We start from the raw sequence: 25,159 nt of genomic DNA, 5'->3' as shown, positions 1-25,159 counted from the left end.
CAAAGCTCTTCCTTAAAGAGGAAACACTTACACAGTAACCATGGTAACCCCCTTTTTTTGTTTTCTCTTTAGGAAAGCCAGAGGATCCTCAAGGCATAGTGAATATTGTCTAAAATTCTTTTTTTAAGGTGTCAAGGTTTGCATAAAGATATCATAAGCAAGAGTGAATAAACATACTGAAGGTCATGGCTATGTAATAAAAAATGTTAAAAGCTAATTCCTCAAATGAAACAATGTGTCACTCTGACCTTTACACATTTACATTCGGATAAACCAGCATAATTAAATAAATACTCTGGTTCAAATCTGTTCATACCTGCATCATGGCATTGTGAAGCTGGGTCACACTGCACCTCAGTAGAAGTGCATTTTGAGCCTTTAAGGTTTTGTTTTTCCCCAAACATACTTTATGTCATCATATATTATGTTTTCATCAATTCTGTAAAACTTTGGAGATTCAGAGGCAGTGTTCTAACAAAAACTTAACTCTGTATATGAATCTAAAAACAATGTCCTCTCACTCCTTGGTCTGCAGATCTTGTAATGTGGGTAGCTAAGGATCTTAGCTAGCTTAACCTCCTTCTATAGCCTGTGTGTGTAAAGAATAATAAATCATAGTTTGTGACATATGAAAAAAAACAGCAGCCATGATGACTGAGGACTTTAATGAATGCACAGTCCAGGAATCTATGGTGTGTTGTGTTATTATGCCGATTGTGATTATAACAACGATATGATGATGGTGATGAAGCATTTCCAAGTCAATATGCATTCATTTAAATAAAAACATATCACACTTGTGTCAACTTTGGATTTGGGGCTATGAAAAGGCTTTTTAGACAAGAACCCACAGTTATGTAGAAAGAAAGGTTTGGGGGTTTTTTTTCAATTTTTTTTTTCAATTTTAAAGTAGAAAAATGTATGAGCTTTCAATATTACTATTACTATATATATATATATATATATATATATATATATATATATATATATATATATATATATATATAAACAATGCGTATACCTCTGTATACCAAATTATTGTATGCAATATATGAGGCCACCTTTTAAACAGCTTTGGTCCTTAAAGAATACATCAAGTTTCAATTTATCCAGTCAAAGTTTAGATCTGAATGGCTGAAATACTCTGCAGGGGACCTTAAGAGACCTGTGCAGACATACATGTCCAAAATCTCAATGACCTGATGTAACCCTGTCAACAAGAGTGGGGCAAAATTATTTCAAGTTATTGCATCCAAAAGAGTTGAATACGGGGTTGTTTTTAGATTTCCACAAACTCATTCTGTATTTTAACTTAGTTTTTGTTGTGTAAGGAGACACCTCTCCACTTCTATCTCCTATTTCTCTTCTTTTAATAGGAAGTCATTTAGATGGATTACTTATTTATCTAAATCATGCTATAATATCTTAATAAAATTAACAAACATTAAATTTTTAAATTAAAAAAAAAAAAAGAAAATACTCCAATTTATTCTGAATGACAATATAACGAAACAATGTGGATACTGATGAGGTTTAGCTATTTGACAAGGAAAGTAAAAAGAAAAGTAAAAGAAGAGATCCCCAATGTAGAAAAAAGGTTTTGAATGAAAGGAGAGATTCAGGAAATATAATCTGGAGGATGTACGGGTAGAAACTGAGGAGGAATAAATGCCCATGTGTCAAATGAGAGCATAAATCAGTCACGATAATAGTCCCTTTTTTTTCCCCCATCCCTACCCTCTATTTCCTCTCACCTCTCTGTTTCCATCTTCTCTCTCCTTCCCTTTCCACTCTCACTTATCTCGTCTCAATTTATCTTCCTGTCGCCTCCTTTCCCATCATTTCTTAAGTCTTTTCACATTCTTCTCCCTCATCTTTGCCCTCTTTATCCTTCGCTCCTTCTGGTCTATTGTTTCTCTTTTTATTTTTTTGTTGTACATATCTGAACATCTTCATCCATATTCACTATATGTTTTTCTCCTCCTCCATCTGATCGTGTCTAACATGTCTTAAATTTTTACTTCTCTTTGCCTTTTTATTTTTTCCTTTACCCCTTCTGCCTCTGTCTGGAGCATGTTAAGATATATTTACAGACAACCTGCCTTTTGTGTTATGGAGATACATAGCTAAGCCTTTAAACAGCATAAACAAGGTTTTTTTTTTTTTTTTTTTTTTTTTTTTTTTTTTTTTTTTTACTGCTGACTGATTTCAGATCATCCTTTAACACACACACAAAAAAGAAAAGAAACTGCAGCCTTCATCAGAGGAGGTAGAATTAAATCTGCCACAATGTAGCATCAAGGTTAAACATTCAAAGCATTAAGCTGTTGATAGAGAAATGACCGTATCGTGTTCAGGTAAACACTGACACCCTGTGGTCATACAAAGAACTGCAAGCTATTTAGTCATTTATAACTTATTAACATTAAACATGCTATTTATGCTGAAAAAAATACATAATTGTTACTCATTTGAAAGAAACCTTGCAGGAGCATTTAGGCCAACAGCAAGAGTTACAGTCCTGCCAAATATGGATAAGAGTGCAGCTTTTTGTGCATGTGTGTGTGCTTCATAACCAGGAAGTTTCTAAATATTTGATTGCTTTATGTTCTGGAGGAAAGCCTCACTCTTGACAAGACAGCCTTCTTTTCCTTGCAGCAGTTAGTAACTAAGGTAGAGAGGAAGTTAGACCGTGACATGACAGGGAAAGGAGAGTAACAAGCAGAGGAGAAAGGCAGAGAAAGGTAAAAAAAAAAACAACAACAACAAAAAAAAAGTAAAGGGAGACAGGTCTAACAGCTTAGTGCAGGGAAAGGGAAAGAAAAGAGATGTGAGGTTTTTTTTTAACAGGGTAAAGAAGGAAAATGGAGGAAATCTGTGTGTTCATAAAATATTGACTGCCTCAGCTGGTAGAAAAGCTGCTCCACTGATAAGCGGTCAGCAACATGTACATACTTTATCCCAAAGAATCTCCATTTCATAGATTTATATCGAGAACATATCTCTTTGTCACTGAAATCACACTGAATGTAAGATGTAACACTTCTTCCTGACCTGTATGTCATCGCTGCTTTGAGGTCACTGAGTTTGTACGATACATTAAGCTGAATCATAGCTGGGAGTTTAGTGCACCAAGCAGGGAGCCAAAGAATAATAAAAAGGAATAGTAACTCTCTCTCTTCTTCCTCCTGTTGTCCACTTCCAAAAATAACACAACTTTCACACTTGAGTCATTTTCATTGAAAGCTGTGAAATACTGATAAGTGTGTGTGTGTGTGTGTGTGTGTGTGTGTTAGTGTTTGAGCTGCAGTGTGAAAGGAGTGTTCTTCAGTCTGTTGACATGATGAGAAAGCAAATGCGTAAAGGTAGACTCACAAGCATGCACACACTCTCTCCAGAGAGTCCTGTCTCACTCAGATAATTATGACTGATGAGTGTGTCGGTCACAGATGGGGTTACTGGGACAAACACACACACACACATACACATAAAGATAAACAATAACAAACTGATTAGCGTGCACTGAAATGTATCCAGAAGCTATAAACTCTGTGGAAAATGTTTGTGAGTGAAGTACGTAGTGAAGCACAGGCACACTTGATTAAAACTCCCGGATTATTTTTATCCTCATGTAATCATCTGAAACCACCCCGGAGGTGCTGTATACAACATTCACAACCCACATAAACACTGGATGGTGCACCAGCAGAACCAAAATTAATGGAAAATAAATCAGTTTGGAGCCCTTCAGCGGTTTTGTTTCAGGAAAACCTGAAACACTAACTGTAGTTTTATCCCTCGCTTGTCCCCGAATGTCAGTTTTTCTAGGTGCTCTTCTTACAGTGGAGAAAAATCTCCTGACTGCAATTTGTCATGTGACCTCTGCAATGGTCACACATTAAACCAAAAAGCATCTTCTCTGACGAAAGTGTTGGTGCTTTCCTCAGCCCCTGAGCCTTACTTTGAATACTGAACGATTAGTTTCAGTGGTGGAGACTCCGAGCATTAAACGACAACCAAAACCAAAAACATTCATGAAAAAATATGCTCATATTTTAAGGCATCTTTAAACTGCAAACGGTATTTTACCTGCTGTACTAGTGATGAAATTATAAAATTTCAGACAAAAGACGTCAGTGGCCCAAATTTAACCTTCTGATGCATCAGTTAATTAAAAAAACAAAACAAAAACACATTTTCCCACTTGCAATATTTCCCTCCAACAGAGACACTTTTATTTGTCTTTATTATTATTATTATTTGACTTTTCATTAGTTTGTTTACTTTATCTATTCTATAGAAATATTTATGAAGTAATATATTGTCATATTTAGATAATTAGATTTAGAAATATTCTACAAAAATGGACTCGTATAATTTTCTTTTCCTGCTTATCTTTGAGGTAAAGTTGGTAATTATATGTATGTGTAAATATGACATTTTATAATATATTTGTTTATTCTTCAGCAAGTGGCACTGTGTTGGGTGACTCTCCTATTGTCCACTGAAGTTGCAAAGTTGCAAATATACCATCCTCACATCCTCACTGAATATAATAGAAAACAGCCATTAAATAGGTCTCCACTATAGTGGACACAATGCATCAAAGGGTTCAAATATAGCACCTCCAGTTAACACAAAAATGGAAACTGTCTGGGAATTTCTAAGAAACTACATATGTTATTTGCATTTGTGTGATTACAAGTTGAACTGAACATGTTTTCTTTCTTTTTTTAAAGAACCTCACACCCAAATATAAGTGTCAAAAACCTCTGCTCATATGTTGCAGCCGGGAAACACCATAAATCCAAACATTCATGTCTCTACAGACACACAGAGAAACAAAACTTCTCGAAGTCTAATGACTTCAGGCTACTTTTTGTTCCAGTTGAGCTCTTTCATTTCAGGCCTGTTATCAGCTTTTACTGACGAACAAAACCACAAGAAATTAAAATACAGAAAAAAAACTCATCTTGGGGGCGGAAAGCAGGATAAAAAAAACAGAATGTGTTTTAAATGTGCAGGGACTGGATGTTTTAAATGGAAGAAGGAAGCTATTGTCAGTTTCTAAAGGGGTAGAGAACACTCTAAGTGCTTGTGAGGATAGGAGAAAATAAAAAGACGCAAGAGGAGGAGATGGAATAGACTGAGTGACCAAAAACTGTTCCTACCTCCAGCAATGGCGGTTTTCTTGCCCACGTTCACAGTGACAGCAGTGGTGGAAATCACTATTTTCCCTGCTGATAAAATAAAACACACTTAGGAACATTTTACAACGTTTTACAATGTTTGCACAAAGATACATTTGGATGCATGCAATCTTCCAGACATGCATGAGCACTGTTTATGCATGCAGAATGAATGGCAAGGAAAATACAGCATGTATTTATTCACACCCTAAATACATATTATTAGTCTCTGGACACTCACATTGACTGTGATGGCTGAAGATTTCATTCAGACATGTGACAATGTGCTTGACAATATGTGGATGTCAGATTGACTTGGACTTGACATTTAAGAAATATAACCTATTTTTTTGTGAATCTATCTGCAGTCTTCATGCAAGCAGATACCAACTGACATGAAGCCACAGACGCCAGCCAAATTCACATTTTAGGCATTACAAAACATAGATTGTAAGGGCTAATCAAATCATACATTCATAACAGAAGTGTGTACTTAATGTGTCCACATGCCCTGTGTTTATATTTCTGTTACTCAATCCCATACAACGCCAGTTTATGCTTTTAATTTAATCATGCATGTAAAGAAAACATAACTATGACTTTGTAATGTGATGTTATGACATGGTAAAAAAAAAAACCGAAACAATGCAAACAAACTATGATACTAAAATGGTTTAAAAACCCCTAAGAGAAGCGGGCAGGTTCTCATATCTAAGTTGCATGCTCTTGCAGTGGTAGAGTGAAAGACAAAGACAAAAAGAAGAGAGAGACAAGCTGGATAAAGGCAGAAGGATGCAGGGAAAACAGCTTTTTATCATCTTAAAACCAAGAAGAAGGGAAAATAGAGTGAGGATTAATAAAAAAAAAAAAAAGTGGAGGCATGCCAAATATCAGTAGCAGTTCTCTACCCTCCTCCATCTTAACATCCTCCTTCTCTTCACCATCCTCCTCCGCCTGCCTCCTTTTTCTACCTCCTTCCTCAGCTTGGTGTTCCACCTCTTCTGCACTCAAGGTGGCACTATAGTCACCCCCATAATCCCTGAACATATCTGAAAATGACAAACTATTTTACCCAGAACCTGAGCACATGAATCAGACGATTTTCCTTTTATGAATCAAAAGTTAATAAAGTTTTGCTCGTTCAATAAAATCCAAATAAATTCATGTGAAACATTTATTTCCATCTCAAAATCCAGTGTAGATTTATGACATTTTGGCAACTTCTCTACTCAGCTGTCAAATTTAGGAGAAAAAAGAAAAACAACATTTGTGGAACTCTACACATTACTTTATACCAAATCTTAAAGTACATCTTAGTCACTTTGAGACTTTTTGAACCCTAACCTTATTTCCATGAACATCTAACACCGACACTGTGATTCTTGTTGTGTAAGATGGGACTCAAACTTGTTTCTACTGCAGCACAATCCACCACCATATCCTGTCTCTTTAAACACATTTACCTATATAGTAACATATTCATGTATGTTTTGTGTAATGGAGAACATAGACATGTCATAACTTTTGGAGTCTTGAATGTTAGGAGGCACTAGCTCCTCCTTAGGCTCTGTGGTGCCATAATTTGACTTGTGATTACCAATCATCCAGTTTATGTTTATACTTTAAGTAATGTCCATTATTTCCTGCTAAAATGTCTCCTCTAAGAAAGAAGACCTGCCCATAATTAAGTGTTGCTACAGTGGGTGCATGTGTGTGTCTTGTTCTTGGCTGAACACTGAGGATTTTATAAATGTTATTATAAATCTGTGGGAATTATTCATTTATATGTTGGATAACTGAATGTGAAATGTTTTTAATTTATACATATGTTGTTATTAATTCTGTTGATTGATTTTTTGCAGGAATTGGTTGTGATTGGCCTGTTGAATTGAGATAGTGGTGTCTCAGGGTTTGTATAGGAGGTTCTGCCTAGCAGACAGGTTGGTCTGCACAGGGGGGAACTTGGCAGTTGTGGATGGTTTCATGTCACAATAAATAAATGTGATTTTCTACCACTGCAAGGCTCTAAAATGTCTTTTTCCTTACTTATACATTGTCTTGCCACATGGTAACCATATGCAACAGTTTCATGTGATGTTAAATGTGCTTAGGAAGGAGTTATGATGGTCAGGGAGCATGAAAAAATTGTATCGTCTAGAATTAAACACTACTTTGTCCCCAAGAACTGATGCAACTATTTCACAATGTGGTTTGAGATTGTTTTGCAATGCATACAAAATGACCTAGAAGCCTCATCAGCCTGATATTCAGTAAATGAGCTGTTTCGAACACTGTTTCAGTAATTACATTCACTCTTTCTTTACACTGTGAAGATTAGACTTTGGAATCTAAAACATTTTTTGGCAAATTCCAATTAAATTGGGATACTTCATTCTCCTTTATTTTTGTTTTGGACATTTCTCAACTTTGATTAACAATGAAGTTAGTATGATGTGGTGATAAACACAATGACAATGGCTGTTGACATTCTCACTGTCGAGGATTTCCTCCAAAAGTAGAGACAAGTAATTAACCATGTTCAGGAATAAACATAACATAAACATGTAGTGATCTCCTCCTCTTGATGCAAAGCACACAGATACATAGCTGATGAGCAGAAAGGAGCAGTTGTAGCTTGCTGACTGTAGATAAATGAGCCTGTCACAGAGAGAATCCTGGCTCTACCTGCTGAACATGGTGAATATAATTGGAAATCGAAAAGCACAATTACAGTTGTGTGTGTGTGTGCGTGTGTGTGGGTGGGGGTGGGTGTGGGCTGGTTTTGTGTGTTTGCTAAGTAAGGGTATGTCCTTTACCTCTCGTGTCCTGTCTGGGCATGTAGTATAGAAACTGTCCAGCTGGGTTCTCAGCTGCTCTGCGGTACCACACTGGGAAATGGTCCAGTGTGAACATGTTCTCCTTGTCTGTGGAGGTCAGGAAAGACCTGGGGAGAGACAGAAATATCCTTAAAGAACTACCTGCTATTTAAAAGATGAGAGCAAAGAAGGTAGAAGATGATGAGGTGATGGGCTGGATGAAGAATAATCAAGGGAGTGAGACTAAAAATGGTAAGTATTATATCACAAAATAAAAAAAGAAGGCAACCCATATTGTTCATTATAAAAGGAGTGCTACAAAATGACTAGTTGATATATTTTGTGCTGCTTACATTAGTTCCTGAGGCAATATTAAAAGTGAAATGTTGTTTAAAACATGGTCAGTGTGGCTGCAGGTAATATTTCTAAAATGCCAGAAGTACAGATGTAAACAAAACCTTGGTGGTAATTATAAGAAGCAACATTTTATGCAATGGCTGCAAGAAGTAACATAAGTGTCATTGGTGATTTTAGAAAAATAGATAAATAGAATTTGGTTCTGAAATAAATGTCTGACTCTGAGATGTGTGGGAAAGTAAACTACACAGAAAAGTGAGCAAACCCACAGGGAGGTCCTGGAAAACGGCAGTGTCACTCTGGTAGTTGGACATTTTGCAAATCACGGACGCATGTTTAACTTGAGCTCTGCGTGTGATTACATAAGTCCACTCTGCATGATTTTGTTGTTGATGAGGATTAGCATGAGAAAGGCTGCAAATGACCACATGAGGATGTAATGTCTTTAATAAAATCTTTTCAATGCTACAACTACAAAACTACAACTGTTTCTGCATTATGTATTTATTTATTTTTGCTCGTTCTTAGTTGGTTTTGATATATGATAACTTAGCAAAATCAATGAAACAATAACTTTGAATACATAAATACAAGCATTTTCTACTTACTTGCCAACTCTTTTCTCAATACCAGAGTACCTCTGGAATCGTAGCAAGCCTGAACGGGTTCCCAAGAAAGCGGTTTCAACCCCATCATCCATACTGTAAAAGTATGGAAAAATGCAGAAAAACAGAAGAAGATGATGCCAAAGTGGTGTAGTGGAGTAGAAGAAGAATGACAACATGAATGTGAAGGAATTTAACTCCTCTAGGCTGGATTTAAAGAGGCTTGCGGGCTCACCCAGATGTGTTGAGCATGAGTGCAGTCCAGTATGCTTCCATGGGCGCTGTGACCACAGCATCAAATAAAGTTTGCTGCAACAGCTGTGGATCACCTGTTCAGAGAAAACAAAAGCAAAATATAAAAGTTCGGCAAAAGACTGAAGACAGATAATATGAGATGAGTTTAGGGGAGTTTTCTTGTTCTAATGTATGTTCACTTTCCAAACTTTAATATTGATGTGACTAAAATTTATTCTCAGCTTACAGTTCAGATCTGGCTCTTTTCCAGTGAGGTACTTTATTACAGCCTGCAGCTGGGTCAGTTTGCGATGTCCTGGGTCAATATCTGTCTCACAGTAGGTCCTATGAGCACACACACACACACACACATTTATATAGACATGTAGATCAACATAACCTAGAGAAACACAATATTTTGTTCGAAGTTTCTTTTAAGGTTACTAATGTTACACGTAAACATGTACAATAAATAGTCTGCAAGCTAAACTCACCACTCATTGGCTATGGCCAAGTCTGGAGTCAGTAAGTCATGAAGACCTGAAGAAAAACAGCAAAAAAAAAAAAAAGCATAAACATGAAAAAGAATAAGAGGCTGAAAGAAATGTACAAAATAAAGTTTACACAACTTAAATCGAAGAGAAAAACTTACCCTCCTCTACGGAGACATTTCCTGTGAAGATGTATTCTCCATATCCTCTGCTTAACACTATACCCAGACTGTCAGCAGAAAAGAGACAACATTTGAAATCAGTACAGAAAAAAAAACATATTTCTAAAAATATGCATTTAAGGGATTTAACTGATACTATTTACAGCATTTTGATGATTTTCATACAACTATACATGAAAAGAAATGTTTCCTTGATGGATGGAAACAATCAGACAACCTGAATGGCGTTTCATTGATGACGGTGTAGAAGTAATCGTTCTTCAAGAATATCACTCTCCTCTTCAGACACAATTTAGAAAAATGACAGGACGAAAAATTAAAAAGGTATAAATAAACACAAAGGAAATACCAAAAATGATGAGAAAAGATCAAAGTACTCACTCCTTTATCCACTGAAGCTCTCACATCTAAAGACAGTGTTCCAGTGTCTCCTTTGACCATGGCTGTCCTCAGCTACAAACACAGACACAACATACTTAGTATGTGCTGCTCGGTTACATTTTAATGTAAACTGTTTATCTTACAAAACAAAGAGTTAAAAAAAAAAAGCAGAAAAACCAAAAAGGACAAAAGTGTGTGTATTGCTCACTTTTTCTTCAGTGTCTTCCCATTCAACCTCTGACAGATCGACGCTGTTGTAATTAGGTTTAGGCTTCAGTTTCTTCCCGTCTTTATACTGGCACAAACAGTCATTTGTTACTGTAATACATCTCCAAGACAGGTTTAACCCTTTCATGCATAGTGGGCCTGTAGTGGACACCTATTTACAAGCTTTTTTTCTTGCATATTCATGAATGAGGATGGTATTCTTGTAAATAAACCACTTCAGTGGATGTTAGTGAGTCATCCAATATGTTTCCACTCACTGGAGAATCAATAAATATATGATATAATTGAACATAATAGAATTTCACAGGTTTGCCTTTGTGATACATAGGAAGAGAAAATGATTTAGCTATATTTTATAATAGATTTACATAATATAAATATGATTATATACTATTTTATAGAATACATTAAAATAAATCATAAATCATGATAAATTCTATATATCACTAATAAACAAAAGAAATGATCATTGCATATGTCTGTAGATGGAAAATACTGAATTAAAAATTTTTTGTTTAATTGTTTTTTTCATTCATTCATGCATGAAAGGGTTAAAAGATGTTCAGCTGCAGTTATTAATTGTTGATACAAGGTGTGTGTTTGTACCAGAGGTCGTAGTTCTGGGTGAGAGAGGATGTATCCATTGTTGGTGATGAGGAAGGCGTAACCTTGGATACCCAGCTAGAAGGACAGAGAAGCACAATCACACATAGCACTTCCAAACTTTCATATCGAAGCACAATCAAGAGCCTGCGGCATTGACCTGGCCACCAAACTCTCATGATCCCAATCCAATCATGTACCTGCAGATATGCCTCAGCAAAGCCAATCTATGGAGGCCCCAGCCTGGACCCTACATTACTCAGAGGATCCTCCATCAATGTCCCCGTAACAGATTTTAAGACACCCCCACTCGTCCAGAGACCACGGCCTTTTCATATCTTAAACTGAATTGTAGACGAGTGATTTTAATGTCATGAGTGATTGGTGTGTGAGTTACCTTGTATCTTGGAGCTAATCTCATCAGTTCTCTCAAGGGCACATCAGTTCCTACCACTCCCAGCAAAATCCCATGGGACAACTAGTGACAAAAAAAGGATTATATAAATCATAAAATCTGTGTTTCTCTATGAAATCCTAGGCCCCTGTCTTTTCACTCTAATGCTTATAAAATATGTGCTTACTCATTCAATTCTGTTTGTTATAGAGTTTGGATGCTGTAGAGAATGTTTGTTATGCCAGAATACAAACTACTTCAACCATATATAACCCAACATTTTGTGGATTTTTAGTCCTCTTTCTATTCAATCACTTTCTTTTCAACATGTCATTTGTTTGGTTTCTTAATGTTCTCTGCCTCTCACTAGGATGCTTTAATGTTTTCATGTAAAGTACTTTGAATAGTCTTGTACATGAAATGTGCTATACAAAAAAAACCTGCCTCGCCTTACATTCAAGTGAAATACTACAAATAGCAAAATAGAAATATAAAAACCAAGAACTGCAGATATTTATTTATTCATTTATTTATTTATTTATTTGACTTTATTTATTTGAATTTATTTGAAACCACAATCAATACTTTGCCTTCCTCATTGCATTGTTTTGTTTTGAAATGCACTTTTGTTTCGAGGGTTTACAAGAGAATTACATGCAGGTCAGGTTTACTTCCAAAATGTTTCTCTATATTTTTTCATTTATGTTTTATTTTTGGTGTTGTTGAGGCTTTTATTTAAAGATAAACAGATCTGCACAGAAAAGAGAAAAACACTTCATCAACTTTTTACTGAGTTCATGTTTACTACGTTTTTACCAATACACAAGTTCAATTAGTGTGGGACAAAAGAATAAACTCACCGTTTCTTCCTTCTTGCTGAACACAGGCATGGCTACTGAAGTCATCATTAGCAGGCTTTGTGCCTGAGTGTTGAACAGCTGGAAAATGAGCAAAAACAAATTACAATTTAGTTTACTTCCATAAAAATAAACTTAAGCATATAAACAAAGGTCATGTATAAGACCTAAGTATGTTTTGTACTAGATTAAAGTGAATAAAACAAGCTAACATTTCAAAGAATTAATAGCAAAAATGTCAAAAACAAGGTCTGTAAAACACAAACTAAACAGAAATTCTTAACAAAAATAATAAGAAAAAGGTTTCTATACAATAAAACATTGTCTTAAACATCTAATTTGAAGCTAAAATCTATGTTGAACTATGTCTGAGTTACTCAAAAGCTCAATATTAAAAGCTTATAGTAGCATTAGCAAAACACAAAAAGACAGATACTAAAGGAGACTACAGGTTTTTACCTCAAGAAACTTTTTATTAAAGTTTGTTGAACTAAAAACGTTTAGCTGTTAACAGTGAATAAGTTGCTGTTCACATCTACACGGAGTGGCTAACATTAGCTCACTGAAGCTAAAGCCTCAAACATGTTTACCTCGTCTTTATTGGGGAGCTGAAGATGAAGTTAGGGGAAGAAAAACAAGCAAATGAAATGATACAATGGAATTGTAATTGATGAAAAAAGAAAAAAGATAATAGAAATGATAGGCAAAGATGAAGGTGTAAGTTATCCTTAATGGAAGATTTGAACACAATCAGTAGTATTTTACTCCATGTTGTGTCTTCCCAAATACTGCTGATGATGTTTGGATAAATTAGTAAGCCATGCAACAGCCCTGCTCACAGACTCCTAAGTGTAGCATGTGTTAGTTACCCTGATAGTTTTAATGTAAATTTACTAATTTAGCAGCCCATGTCATTACATGGCGCACATCCTAAACTACTTTCATCCATCCACACAACATCCACAACTTTTTAAAGGCATCACTGGGATAGCATAACATATTATAACAATGTAACGTCTTCACTTGTGTGTTTAAAGGCTGTTTAGATGTGCATTTGAAGATATACTGTAAATAGCTGGAACCCAGTGCAAGACAAGAAATGTGAACAGTGGAAGGACTTTTATTTTCATCAACTTGTGTGTTTTAAGCTTTGTCAAACCCAAATGTAAATGAGCTCAATTTAATGTGAACCTCAAAGTTGGTTAGAATAAATATTTTATATCAAACCCTGCCTTTTCCTGGGATCTAGGACTACCCCGATGGAAAGGGGACGTTCATATTAGTAATTTCTGCCATGGTGCTGTTGTGGCATTCTCCTCGATATGAATAAAGCCAATCTTTGTAAGAAACAAAGATGTAATAACTTAAATAATGACAATAATAAATGGAAGGCAACAAGCTGATCGTTGATGCTAGTCTGGCATGCCTTCACCACATTGTTTATGTTTTTAAAAGTTCTTCACTGTAATGATGAGTTAGTCTACAGTCAGTCAAACAATGGAAGCGACTACAAGTTTCTCTCACAATAACTAGAGTCGTACTTGCAGGGTGTTGGAATTATATTGTATGATTTCTGTGATGTAGCATGGAGATGCTGTCGCGATCCCTACATCTGTTGTTGGCTGAAAGATCATTACTGTATGAAAATGTAAAGGCTGTTTTTCCCTGCCTAATGAAGATGTAGGATCGATGGAAGGTATTGGGATTAGGTGTTAGGGTTGATGTAATTCAACAGAGGTTTCCGAATATTTCAAAATCATAAAGAGACATAAAGATGTTTTATTTGTTTTTTGTTTTTTTTTGTTTGTAATGGAAAGAGACAATTTGCAAGTCTAAATGACTGACACTGACCCATAACGCTTTCAACGTTAAGCATGATACTGGGTAATGTGCACTTCCCAGCATGAACACTTGTAATAAGAAAAGCAGACTGACCACAGTGTCCATGTAGGCTTCGGTCCAAATTATGTCGTGGTCGTGGTTGATCACCATTGGCCGACTGAGAACATGGAGGTATTCCATAACGTTTTCCTGGACATCAGCCAGTGTGGACACATGCGTGTAGTACCCTGCAGAACAAATATATTACCACAAAATGCATAAAAAAAAACCCCAAAATCTGCACATTATAAAAAATAATCAGCACATCATTTTAAAAATTTTTTAGTTTTGAATATTTCTGTCCTAATCCCCCAATGAGGATTTATTTTAATGTTCTTTAAAGCTTGGCTTAGCTAAAGGTTTATGTCACCGAAAGACAAGCAGTGACGTCAACGTGTTGCCTGCAGAGAGGCTGCTAAATGACCACAGGCTACAGAAGCACTGCCAGATATGAATATGTGAATGTGTGCAGCATCTCTCCCTCTCTCATTAACAAGCATCTATCAACAAAAACCTAAACTGTATATAGAAGGAATTTTTCAAGCGTTCCCTGCAAACACCACAAACTAAAATACCTGGTTCAGACAGATATTTTATTTCCTGTGGCATAAACAACAGAAGAGAGTGCACCTGTTACAATAACACATACAGATATGCAGATATGATCATTGTTTACTACTGATGAGGTTGCAGTGTGTTGCTGTTAGATGTGATTAGAACAAATTGATTATTTTCTATTTTTCAGCTGAGGGCAGCAACTGATACCAATATCCAAACAGCATCACAACAAGAGGGAGATACTACTATTTGGGAAACCTTTTTTTGGTACATTTTTTACCTCATTGATATGAATAAAACAACTGAAACCACTTCATAAAGTCTCATCATTTGTTGCTTGATTGCAATCAGAAGCAAAAATAAAAGCAGACAAGTTTTGTACCTTTATTATTGCAGGCAATCCATTTGACGTTTTCAGCAAAGGTCATCTCACGTCCAATTAGATAGGTGAACACTCGTACCTGGACAACAAAGTTCTTTGTAAATAAGCTGCTGTAAAACAAAGATGTACTTTATATTTGTGCCATTTGTATTTGTCCACATTTGTGTTTCTGTTTGTATATGTGTCATACATACCCGTTTTTCTGGCCAGTTAAACTCCTCAAAAACATCCTGGTAGTCCTCCATGGCACCGTCTGTTATCAGCATGATGGCCTGGTTACACAGGCTGCCCTGCCCCAGTGCAACAGCCTAAACACATACACACACTTAGTATATTCATTTTTGACTATTTGTACTCAAGAAACCTTCTGAAGCAGATATGAGAATATTGGATTTACAAGTACTTTACACCCTGAATTTTTACTAAGCGGTCTGAAAAATGAATGAACTTCTCCGTATGTAATCACGCTGATAAAGAACACACCTCATTGAGGACCTTGAAGGATTCCTTCATTGCGTGTTTCACTTTGCCTTCCCCTTTGACATGAAGGTCTTCCACCAAAAGCTTAAAGTGCTGAAAGGACACAAAACAAAATAAAGATCTTAGTGTCCTCTGATAAATGCTGGTGGATTAAAAATAAGAATACAAAGGTAGGACGGAAACACAAGTGACAGCGTAGTGGACGGATTATGCCTGGCTTCCTGGCACACTGACAAATAACAGCAAAGTTACTACAACACCCGGTGGTAATCAGGATTAATTAACACATGGAAAAAGACTTCTGCCCTGACACACATACACACACACACACAATGAGGAAAAGCCACCTTGTGGATTCTACCACCCTGTAGGCAAACATGTCTACGAAGGGATCTCACTAGAATTTGGTGTCTCAATAAAAGCAAACATGACAATTTTCTTCTTTTTTCACAGGCTGTATGTTATGTTAGCATGCTGTATGTTATATTTGTTATATTCAGACGGGGTAGTGTATGAATATGCAAAACATCTTGTACAAATTTGTTCAGACAGATGTATCTATATCACCCAGGACTTTGCATTTCAAATCAATAAATAAGCTGTTCATTATCTGAACTGATATCTTTTTGAAACACACACACACACACACACACACACACACACACACACACACACACACACACACACACACACACACACACACACACACACACACACACACAGCAAGTATCCGGACATAAATAATCATAATCAATAAGAAAATAGGATATTACTGGTGTAATAAAATGGAAATACTTCGGAAGGACAACAAGAGGACAAAGGAGAGTGAATGGAGAAAAGGAAGATGATGAAGAGGAGTAATACAACTAGAAAAATATTTATATACATCTACAAACACTAATGAAAGCAGTGCACAACAAATAATTTTGACTCCAAATTAATTTGGAAAAACCATGCATGCACTGCACCTGAATATAATTTCATAAATTATGCATGAATGTTGTAGTTTTTCTTCTTCTATATGAAGACATTTCTGTCAGCATGGCATTGCTTAGTTTATTTCAACAGACAGTTCTTTGGTCTTGTGTCATGATTCTCTGAAGATAAAATATTACTTTTACTCCAATAATAAAATACCATCAGTCTGTTCATTGCATTTATTTTTTTCCATTAAAAAAAGTCATATTTCACATCTTATAACTGCAGATAAGATAATCTGTGCAAAACTGTGCACGTTAAATAGGACGTATCCCAGTTATATAGGACCATTTTATTATTTCTGCTAAGCAACACATAAACAATAAGCACATGATAGTATAGGATTGCATGTTTTGTCCAGGCATTTTGAAACATAAACGCACTGGGAATCAATCTCAGTTCTTATGTGTCGACAAAACCTTAACCAGCTGAGCTGCAGCGGTACTTTCTGGCATTATTGCATAGTTTGTACTCAGATAGCAAAATGTGCTGAACTGTAATCAAAGTAATCCACATTACTTCACTATAAGTTAAATAGAAAATTAATTCAGCATTAAATTTATAGTAAATAGTACATAAAGTCTTTAAAGAAAAAAAATCACAACTTCAAATATATGATTCCTGTTACTTTTAATTTCTAACAAATTTGACTTAGATTTAATATATTTATAAAACATGTCAGTTTTGATCATTGTTATTCTGTTACTGAAACTTTAGTCTGTCATTAACCACAGGTATTTATCAGCGTTTACCTGATTATTACTCTGAAAACTTAGAGTATTATTTAGCAGTTAGCTCTATATTACATGTCAAGCTGCTGCTCTGCTATTAGTGTGTCACCACTGAGCCGTGGCAGAGCCCTGGACAGCGCACACTGACTGTTTTAACCGTGAAGTGAATCTTGGTTGTTGGGGGATTAATGAGAATGGGTCAGCAGAGGCTAAATGCATTAATTAGCTGTAAGCCCATGTGCATCTGCCTTTGATGTGTGCGTGTTACCTCTCTGTTATCCAGATCAGCTTGTACTAGAATGCCCTTGAAGCAGGGCTCCACGTAACTTACATAGTCATTGTACTGGAGAGAGAAACCAAAGCATATAAGCCAATGATCAGCACAAGAGTCAACAGGATTAAAAGGTTACAAATAATTGTTAACTGATGAAAAGTTGCTGAATATGTACATCATGCTTTTGCTATTTCTAAACGTTCAAGTGAAACATTTAGCTTGCATTCTTAGAAATAATGGGTTCAACTTGTTTTTTTTTAATCAATGTAAATCCAAACCAAATCTAATCAGAGGGGTCACTTACATTTTAACCATTTTCTCCAATTCAAAATATCTCATTTTAATAAAAACTTCATGCAGTGATTTTTATTTTTCTGCATGATCACTGCCTCGGATGGAGCTTAGCTTTCAATTCTGCAGCAAAACAGCTTAAAAGCAGAGAATTTGCAGGATACAAGTGATTGCACTCTAAGTAATACAAGAAAAAAGCATGTTTATTACTCAGATTTATAGCTATACCTGGTCAAAAATCCTAAAGGTAATGTGAATAAACATGCAGAAAGGCAAAGTGCATGTCACTGTTTTCCATAGGTGTAATAGGTCAAAGTATGTGCTAATCTCACGTGCATCTGCGTTTTTTCATTACTTACAGCTATAATGTTTACAAAGTCATTTTCTCCCAAAGTGTCCAAGATTGTATTGATTGTGTGTTTGGCTATTGTCATTCTCAGTCCCTTCATACTGCCACTGACATCCACCACAATTATCACATCTTTAGGAGAAGTGGCTGCTTGGATATACCTAAAAAGACAAAGAGAGACAGGTAGGTGGTCATATAGGCAGATTTCAGGATCTTTTTTAACAGCAACCATGAACATAGCGTGTTATTAACCAGCAGTCCAGTGAAACACAACCCAGACAGTGTTCAGGCTTTATCCCTTTATTTGTCCCTCTGCTCTTCTATTTGTGCTTTAACATCATCTCTTTATCATCATCCCCTGATTTTCCAATCTAATTAACATTAATGAGATTTACCTGACAGCAGCTGAGCCGAGGCTTTCCTGATCTACACCGTTTAGCCCCTTGATTTCTGCTTTCTAGGAGGGCAGTGTATACATCTAAGAACCGAAGTTCCTGGAACTCGAATTATCAGTGTTAAAAAACCCTTTCTCTTCTGTACAGAACTTCTACAAAGTAGACATTTGGACAGATTTTACAGCTGCTGACATGACAGTAAAATTACAACAGCATGTTATTTCACTGTATATAGATTCAGCCTGTTTACAGCCAGTGGGAACCTTTATTATGATGGGACATAGTAAGTTAATTCTGCTTATTTGGTCTCAACTACTGAGTATTGCTTTAGAAAATGTTAGCCTCCTCCTGCAAAGCATTTCCCTGCTTCACCCCACTTATTTCCTTTAGTAAAATGAACCTTTTCTAAGGTATTCCCTGAAAAAAACGTACTAGTGCATCAGTTATGTGAAGCATACAATATGCTTACTTCAGCTGTTTTCACTTGTCACATTTGAGCTGAAACGATCTGAGTGAGCAAAATAGTGTGATGATGATGAATCAGCAATTAGTGAAGAGCAGAAAAACAACATTACAGCCATATTTTGCAAACTGTCTGTAGTTTCACAACTCAATCCGCTTGTACACATAAAGACAGACATGTTTACACACAATCTTCAACTCAGATTGATCAAGCCATGTGCATGTATGGTTTATTTTTCATTTTCCATTTCCATTAATAGATACAAAAGCCCCATAATTAGGTGCTAGTGTCCCTGTTGCAACACACCTGATTGAAATCACTTTGTATTTAACAGGCAAGTGCAGAGCTCCTCTGAGTCTGAGTCAGGTGTGTTTCAGAAGGGACACCAGGAAAACCTGCAGGACGCCGGCCCTCGAGGACCAGGATTGAATATTCCTGGTGTACATTGTGCATATACATGTTGTCCCAAATGTTCTAAAATATTTTTCTTTCTTTTAAAAGAAAGAAAAGTTATGTGGAGCATGCAATATGCTTAAAATATGCCACTACCCCCCGCCCCCACCCGCCCAATCCCCAGGTTTTCATGTTAAAACAGATCAATCTGTTATTTTGTTTAGTCTAGTCTTTTTCAGTAGAGTAAATATCTGGTTAGCCACTGTCATTCCAGTGAAGTGTACAACGAAGAAGTGGTCATGTTCAGATGAAGGATTTTTGACAGCTTCCTCTGACTCCTGACCAAAGTTTATGAGGCAAAATGGCCAAACCCTAGTGCAGGGCAGATAGGATGATGAAGCTTGTTGCAGTGGGACAGATTTTGCAGTGTGTGAAGTCCATATGGTAACTTGTGGGAACAGAGCATGTCTGGTGTTAAAGTTGAAGCGGCTGGGACTGGGGAGGAAGATCTGACTGGCTGTCTGCTAATAAAGTCATCTGTTTACCCAGTATTTTATATATAATGTCACCAATGACAGGTAAAGAGCTTGTAAACGTCTTCTGCCTTGGAAGAGGAGCTTTTGTTTGTATTTGTTCTTGTTTTAAACAACAAAACAAAAACACATCTACTGGTTAAATTGGCATTAAGTGACGTGCAAACTCTCACTGGTCAAATGCATGTTGTACCACACAATCTCTGTTAAGAGTTAAGTTGGCAATTAAACAGTCTGATTCAGGGGCTGAATCACTAGTCTGACAGACTTTCCTCCCTGACTGTCTCCATTGCTGATTCAACACGATCAATTCATCAGGCAGTCGCTGATTAGGGCGGACTGGTGCCTACTCGGGAAAATGAGATACGCTGAGAAAGACAGGTGTTCATCCACAGAAACTCAGTGGTGCTGAATGACTGCTGACGCGGAGTGTAAAGGACCGTAGCTCAGCTTTACAGCTGCAGTCTGAGCTGGAACACCTCTCTCATCACAGATAAGTGCAGATTTTCAAAAGGATGGGATACTTGGTAACTCTTACCTGCATTTGAAAACTCTTCAGACATTATAGAAACATTAAAGAGGAAAAAATGATGAGCCTTACCAGTTTCTGTTTCTGCAGTCAAAGGTGACCACACCATTTTCATCCGGAGCCCACTGGATCCCTGGAGAGTAAAAAAAAAGGCAAGACACATTTCAGAGAGAGAGACTAAATTTAAGTAGTAATACATGAGGCAGTGGGTAGTTGAAATTAACAAATTATCACATTGGACTGACAACTTCTGGCATTTTCACTTAGTATAGATTAAGGGTGTAACAAAGTTTTGTGACACGAAATTTTGCAGAATAAAAGAAATGGTGAAGTAAAATCCAAAGCTGCACGAAATAAAGGTCAAAATGAAAAAAACACAAAGGTGCACTGCATTCCAAGACTGATAAGTTTGACCCTCTGGTCCTACTGTAGCAGCTCTGACTTTATTTGAAAATAGAGGGGAGATTGGGGAGGATCCTACAATGTATTACCGGTACAGTCCGGTATTGCGCAGCAGTAAGAGATTCAGAGGCGATATGCAGTATCAGAAGATGGGAGAGAGGCTCATTCATAACCAGCCACAACCACACTCTGTGTCACAAAAGAGATCCGCAGCTAAATACCTTGTCAAAAACAAATTTTAACTCATTCTGAATTGTTTCTAAACCGTCAGTGTTGTTTTAGTCCATGCTGGACTGAACCTTGACCAAACATCTACCTCTTTTCCTCAAAGAACCTTGCCTACGTCTCTCTCGGTGGTCTCAGCCTTCAAAACGCGAACTATACATTTCATGTATTCTTGAGTTTTCATTTCATATTGTGAGTATTTCATATATTTAGCCCTGTATTATAGGGACGGGAATATAGAATCGAAAAATCGAAAATCAGGATTTTTTGCTTCCCAATTTTAAAATGTATTTTTTTGTTAAAAAATCTTTTTTCTAATTTTTTTTGTTAATAAATCTATTTTTTTTCCCAAATAAATAAAAATAATCCTTTATAAAGTTTTTGTCATTTTTATCATTTCTATTGATCTTTTTACTTGTCTTTTGGGCATTATAGCAACAGAATGATGGTCTGGCTACTGCCTTGTTTTTTCCTAATTGAAATCAAGAAAAATGATGAGCAAAAAAAGAGGTTTTATGTATTTTTTTTACTAATCTACAAAAATCAGCAATATCAAAGAATTGTGAGAATCACAATTTAAATCAAATCGGCACCCAAAAAATCGGAATCGAATCTACTCAGGACAAAAGCGTATCGTCACATCCCTACTGTATTATATTTCTTATTGTATCATGAGCTAAGCATTTTGTTACACCCCTAGTATACAGGTATACTCTTCTGATATTGTCTTCAAGCGGTGATTGGTCAGAATGGTGAACCTGGATAGAGCCTGAAGAAGCCTGTAGCGCTGCCAAAGTACTGCCAGGTGAGAGTTGCATCTTTATGGAAGTTATCAACAAAAATATCATTCAGCGCCTCAGACATGTAGACTCCATTCAGAATGTCTGGATCTGCAGAGAAACAGACAGGACGCCTTTAGTGGAAGTCTGAAATCTCCAGCAAGTGCAAACAAATAAAGGGCTTTGTGTTATTGTTACCTCGATTGTAGACATTTGTAGGAACTTGTATGTTACTATGCTGCGTGTTGACTGGCAGTTTGTTGAAATGTTCATTTTCTTCCAAAGGGAATTCTCCACCAAGTGGTATGGGATTTCCATCCTCATCCACAGAGTTGATCAGCAGGGAGTTAAAGTAGTCAAACTAGAGGGAAAAATCAAAGAACAGATAATAATATAGATTTTACCGTAAAGAAAAAAACAAACAAAAATCAAAACACTGTTAAAGACTTTGATTCTACTGTATGCATGTATATTAATCTATGAAGTATGAATACAAAAATAATGCAGGATGGGTGTAAATCTGTTACTGAACCAAGCATTTTACATACCTCTAGTGTTTCATTGTACTCGTGATTTAAATCAGCATCCTCTGCTGCTTCCGCTAACCTCTGTGACAAAATACACTGAGTTACAAATATTCTTCAATGCACATCATGTAGAAGAAAACCTTTGTAATCAAACATGCAACATTTTTTTCTTTCTTTTTTTTTTTTTTTAAATTATTGCTTCAAAAAAGCTGCAAAGTCCATGAACTGCATGCAGAAGTGTCTAAAGTAGAAGTCCTGTACAGCAGCTCTCTCCAACCAGTCTCTAAAACAGGTGAATTTAATTTGCTCAGCTCCAAGGTAGATGAGTCTGTCAGTAAAAACATTTGTTCTAAATGCATAGGTAGATCCAAAAACATGGCATGACTTCGACTTTATTTTTTCTTCTACTTCTACTTTATACACTGGTGACTGCATGCATGTTTGCTCCTCTAGGATGTGTCATCACTACCTTCACAGATTTCATCTTCCTCCCGAGCATCTCCTCCATCTCCTCAGCAAACTTCTTCACCAGCTCTTCACCGTTCACCTCCTCTATCTTCACAATGCTCTCAATGTCTTTGTATTTCTTTGTGAGAGACATGAGTTTATTAGAAGTGCTTAATCAAAACGTGTTTACCATTTTTCTCTTTTCTTTACTTCAACTGTCACTCTCGGTTTAATGAACTTTATATTTTGGGGTTTACTTGATGGTACTTAATTGCACTCAACCATGGTTTTAAATGTAAAATTGTTAACCTTTAAGTGTTTAAAGGCTCTAGAAATTACATTTGTAATGGGGGCTTATGCTTTGGCATTTTTTCAAATCAAACAAGTGAATATCTGGAGTTAATCATTTTCATTTGGAAGCTGCTTCAGGCCCACAAAATACATGGCAAAAGACCTCAAAGCTGGTGAAACACACTGACTAAATCTACTATTTTCATTTAGAGAGAAAGGTACACATTAGTAAGTTTGGAGAAAATAAAGTCCTGAACATTGATGTGAGGTAACTGCTGTTGACGATGACAGATTTTTTTTTTCTGTAATAAAGAAAAGTCCCTTCTCACTAACAGTGCATGTATAACAAAAAAAAACTTCCCATGTAGTCGTCACATAATAATTCAAGACTATCATAAATATAAGTTTTACAGAACCAGATGCAGAGGGGTTACCATGACTACTAAAAATGATTAAGACTAAAGAGCAGTTTAGATTAAACACCAGCTTTCAGCTGTACAGTGCCAATTCAGAGCAAAGCCATCTCAAAGCACTTTACAGACATAATCGATTCAAGCTAGTTTATTGTGATTCCATGGAAACGATTCTAAATTAGTCCAAATTACAACACCACTATTTATACAAGCCAATTCCTTAAAAACAATAACATGTAAAAAAAGCCAGGTGAAGGTCAGTTTAAACCAAATATCTGTGAGAATTTGATGCCTGTTCTTGGGATGGCACCAGGTCAGCAAGTCAGATTTGAGAAGTGGCCTATGATCCCATTTAACTAATAACTTTTTGCATGTGCTATTAAAACCAACGTTGTGTCAGTGTCTATATGTTGACCTGTTTATGAAACATTACACACGTAATAAATCACAAGATTTATGGTACCAACTATGGTACAATACCACCTTGCAATACTCAGTGGAAAACAAACAATGCAAAAAAATAAAGGATAAACCTTTTAAAAGTTGTAAAAATTACACAATTAAAGCTGGCTGCACCCAGATGCTGGCAGATGTCTCCTATGTTTCCTTTTTATAGTCAAATTAGTTAAATTTAGCCTTTAATTTTCACACTAACAGAAAGGCCAAAAGAAAAACGTTTCTCTGTGTTTTTCCATTTGTTTTGGTAAAGAATAAACAGAATAAATCTTTTTAGCAAATGGTTTGGATGGTTAAAAAAAAGAAGTTGATAATAATAATGTAACAACAGTGAAATGGTTGAAATTTGAAATAGTAGTGTTATAACGAACTTAGTTTGGATTTTACATACCAAAAGCAATTGGTAACGATGACTCAGGCAGGTTTATTTCCACATTTTTATAAAGAAATGAATCAAAGTCACAGCAAATGTACCTCTACCAAATGGTAGACCAGGACCTTAAAGGATCAAACCAGCTACAACCATTTATCAGATTTAGTTGTCCTGTACTGTGTCTGAAACTGGACTCAAGGGTTCATTTGGTGCATTTAGGGATCAGTTGTGATCCCAATTTTCCTTAATTGGCTGGTTTTTTTTAACAATAGATTTGTGTTCTGAACACCACTGTCTAAGTTATGACTAAAGGTTTGGGGCAGCCTCTTTAGCTTTAATCATGCTAGCATCAGTTTGAATCATTAGGTCAAACAGTAGTTGCACCAAAGTCCTGTTCAGCAAGAGGATGTTGAAAAGTGAAAATAATCTATCTGTAAAACAAATCCAGACAGGAGGTAAACAAACAAGGGAAAGGGTTAGAAAGACCTCTTTGTGGCTTGTTTATGCAGCAGTATTTTCTATGATTCTCAAACACAAACAATCAATAATGTAGCCAGATGACTCCCACAAATATGATAGAACTAAAAAAAAAAAAAAAAAAAAAAAAATTTACATTGATTAAATAGAGGTGGGTGATTAATGGCTTCTGATAGTAGAAGCATTCAGAGGATG

The 25,159-nt window shown here is 36.2% G+C and overlaps 1 protein-coding gene across 1 annotated transcript in view; it reads right to left on the bottom strand.

The window, feature by feature from the left end:
• cacna2d4a (calcium channel, voltage-dependent, alpha 2/delta subunit 4a) overlaps positions 1-25,159 on the bottom strand; it is a gene marked incomplete at both ends in the record, with an annotated part of 86,673 nt that overhangs the window by 53,665 nt on the left and 7,849 nt on the right. The window contains 24 exons of the mRNA XM_079262824.1: positions 5,172-5,240; positions 8,006-8,133; positions 8,971-9,063; positions 9,203-9,296; positions 9,449-9,546; positions 9,696-9,741; positions 9,854-9,921; positions 10,092-10,153; positions 10,256-10,327; positions 10,464-10,550; positions 11,090-11,164; positions 11,484-11,564; positions 12,341-12,418; positions 14,273-14,406; positions 15,159-15,237; positions 15,353-15,466; positions 15,642-15,731; positions 17,616-17,690; positions 18,272-18,422; positions 20,647-20,707; positions 21,960-22,091; positions 22,179-22,341; positions 22,529-22,588; positions 22,977-23,093. Coding sequence (XP_079118950.1) covers positions 5,172-5,240; positions 8,006-8,133; positions 8,971-9,063; positions 9,203-9,296; positions 9,449-9,546; positions 9,696-9,741; positions 9,854-9,921; positions 10,092-10,153; positions 10,256-10,327; positions 10,464-10,550; positions 11,090-11,164; positions 11,484-11,564; positions 12,341-12,418; positions 14,273-14,406; positions 15,159-15,237; positions 15,353-15,466; positions 15,642-15,731; positions 17,616-17,690; positions 18,272-18,422; positions 20,647-20,707; positions 21,960-22,091; positions 22,179-22,341; positions 22,529-22,588; positions 22,977-23,093 — 2,227 coding nt within the window. The remainder of the gene's footprint in view (positions 1-5,171; positions 5,241-8,005; positions 8,134-8,970; positions 9,064-9,202; positions 9,297-9,448; positions 9,547-9,695; positions 9,742-9,853; positions 9,922-10,091; positions 10,154-10,255; positions 10,328-10,463; positions 10,551-11,089; positions 11,165-11,483; positions 11,565-12,340; positions 12,419-14,272; positions 14,407-15,158; positions 15,238-15,352; positions 15,467-15,641; positions 15,732-17,615; positions 17,691-18,271; positions 18,423-20,646; positions 20,708-21,959; positions 22,092-22,178; positions 22,342-22,528; positions 22,589-22,976; positions 23,094-25,159) is intronic.

The sequence above is a fragment of the Telmatherina bonti genome (genome assembly GCF_933228915.1).
Source record: "Telmatherina bonti genome assembly, chromosome: 23".
Lineage (NCBI taxonomy): Eukaryota > Metazoa > Chordata > Actinopteri > Atheriniformes > Telmatherinidae > Telmatherina > Telmatherina bonti.
Note: the sequence above shows the minus strand (reverse complement) of the source record. Positions and strands in the feature narration are given on the sequence as shown.